At 44.1% G+C, this 2,500-nt stretch overlaps 1 protein-coding gene across 1 annotated transcript; it reads right to left on the reverse strand.

The window, feature by feature from the left end:
• Positions 1-514: 514 nt before the first annotated feature.
• LOC137651755 (protein FAM200C-like) lies at positions 515-1,015 on the reverse strand. Its single transcript, XM_068384976.1, has one exon. The coding sequence runs from the start codon at positions 1,013-1,015 to the stop codon at positions 515-517; it is 501 nt and encodes a 166-aa protein (XP_068241077.1).
• Positions 1,016-2,500: the final 1,485 nt, after the last annotated feature.

The raw sequence follows: 2,500 nt of genomic DNA on the forward strand, positions 1-2,500 counted from the left end.
GTCAGGATTTCAAACATTCCGTAGCGTTTGCTCTCCACGTTCTTCATCCACAGATCCAGCTTCCGGACAAACGCTCCCAGCTTCGAGATGAACTCTGTGACAGTGCAGTCGGGTCTTTGGAACGACAAGTTTAAGTGGTTGAGGGCTCCAAAAATGTCTGACAGGTAGGCCAACCTTGAGATAAACTCCTCGTCCTCCAGATCTCTCTGAAAATCATGTTCCTTCTCCTTGAAGAATACGAGGAGTACATCTCTCAGTTCAAAGAGACGCCTCGTCGTATTACCCCAGGAGAGCCAGCGCACCTCTGTGTGGTAGAGGAGACAGATGTGGTCATAGCCAAAATCTTCACAGAGGAGCTTGAACAGTCGAGTATTCAGGGCGGATGTTTTGACGAAATTAACGATTCTGATAACTCGGTTCAAGCATGATAACAACCTCGGAGGGAGCACCTTAGCACAGAGGGCGAATCTGTGTATGAAACAGTGGACAGCAGTGGCGTTTGGTGCTACAGCTTTCACATGGGCTTGAAAACCTGACTTTCGACCGAGCATCGATGGAGCCCCATCTGTCGTGCATCCGACCAACTTTCCCCAGTCCAGTTCATTCTGCTTGAAGAAATTGTCCAAAACGTTGAAAATATCCTTTCCTGTTGTTTACTGGACAGATCCTGGCTCAGCAGTAACTCAGTCTTCGCAGCATTATTCTGCATGAAGCGGACGTAGACAAGTAGTTGAGAGCAGTTGGTGACGTCCGTCGATTCGTCGAGTTGAGTGGAAAATCCATACTTTGAGGATTTCACTCCCTCAACCACTTGGTCGGCAATGTCAACCGACATCTCGATACAGCGTTGTACAGTGTTCTTAGAGACGGAAACACTCTCCAACTTCGCCACCACCTCCTCTCCAATCACGTGGCTGACCAAGATCTTTGCCGCTGGCATGATGAGAGACTCTGCAATGGTATGCGGTTTCATGTTTATAGCCACCAGGAGAGCGACTTCATAGGATGCTTTCATAATTCCTGCTCCCTTCTGGTAGATCTGGCCAGTCTAGTCCATGCAGTGCGGCTTCACGTTCTCACCAAGTCGCTGGAAGTAGCTCTGATCTCGGTTCTTCTTGTGTGCATGATTAGTCTCAAGATGACATTTGAGCAGGCTGGTTTTCATGGCCACATTAGAAAGGGACTTCATACAGACTACACACTGCCGAAGAGCTTATCCTCCATGTTCGACTGCAATGAAACCATACTTTATGTATGCAGGGTCATATTTTCTCTTTGGCATGTCAAATCCTGTAGATAAGTAAAGAAAAAAGAAAGATTAATCAATCAAGAAATAAATAAAGTATATGTAAAGTATAAGTAGTAAGGTATAGTAAAGTAAGGGAGGTGTGGAGGGAAGAAGGGAGGGAAGTGTGAAGTAAGGGAGGGTGATGTGAAGGGAGGGAAAGGCAACGTACTTGTACTGCTGAGTGCCCTTCCTAACTGCCCCGTCTTGCAATGCTCTCCTCGCCCGGACTCGTCTCTCCACCAATCAGCTTTCAGTGACCATGACGTCACTGGCTGACGCTCATCACCGTCATCCAGAGAATGATGCACTTGCTTATCAAGCAATTGGATTCTCGCTGTCAGCCACAAATGTTGTTATTTCTTGTCGATAAAATGCAACTAATACTACATATTAGCGCATTAAGTAAGTGTACTGTGTGAATTAGGTCCTCCACTAACCTCCGAAAAACTGCCAGATTCGCTTGGTGACTTAATTCTTCACATTTAAATTCGGTTAAAAACGAGTTGACCGAGTTTTAGTTGAAGTAGCTGGCGATCGTAGGCAACTACGAGAGTTAGTGGAGGACCTAATTTAACGGTGGGCCCCTGGGACCTGTTGGTGGCGTGTGGCAACAGTTGCAAATCGTTGTCAGATTATCTTGTGTTAGGCAGTACATATCTTTTTGAAGTAAAATATAACTAAAAATCGTTCATGACCCCGAAAGAGTTCGCGTACCACCTTGAAGGCCCTCGCGTACCACTAGTGGTATGCGTACCAACGGTTGGGAACCACTGATATGTATGGTTAGTCTCTAAGGCCTTTTACTTCATAATAGGGCACTGCCACTATTCCTTGCCTGTGCCATTCAGCAGCACCCTTTAAAACCTTTATGTAGAGAAGTTGTAACTTCTTATCGCTCATTTATCTCCCATACTCAAACATTTTACTTCCACGAAACTGGTCTCACTAATAATGAGGGGACGAGAAGTTTCCCTCCCAGTTAAATGGAGCGTGAGACTATGAATTCATTTTATTTTTTACCCTCTAATGAAAAGTTTTTTTGGGTAAGGTAATAAAGTTATATGTGCAAGAGAAATTTTTTTCCTGCTCACACTATCAAATGAAAATGACATCTATTAGAAAATATTTCCTATTTTTTCTTCCATCCATATATATTAACGTCATTAATATTGTTATATGATTCTTTGTTTTATCATCAAGTAGCATAGCTTA

Source organism: Palaemon carinicauda, chromosome 13 (assembly GCF_036898095.1).
Source record: "Palaemon carinicauda isolate YSFRI2023 chromosome 13, ASM3689809v2, whole genome shotgun sequence".
In the NCBI taxonomy this organism is placed as follows: domain Eukaryota; kingdom Metazoa; phylum Arthropoda; class Malacostraca; order Decapoda; family Palaemonidae; genus Palaemon; species Palaemon carinicauda.

Bases quoted from the DNA above. Each gene is read 5' to 3' on its own strand.
- LOC137651755 (XM_068384976.1), bottom strand. From the start codon at position 1,015: ATGAAAGCATCCTATGAAGTCGCTCTCCTGGTGGCTATAAACATGAAA.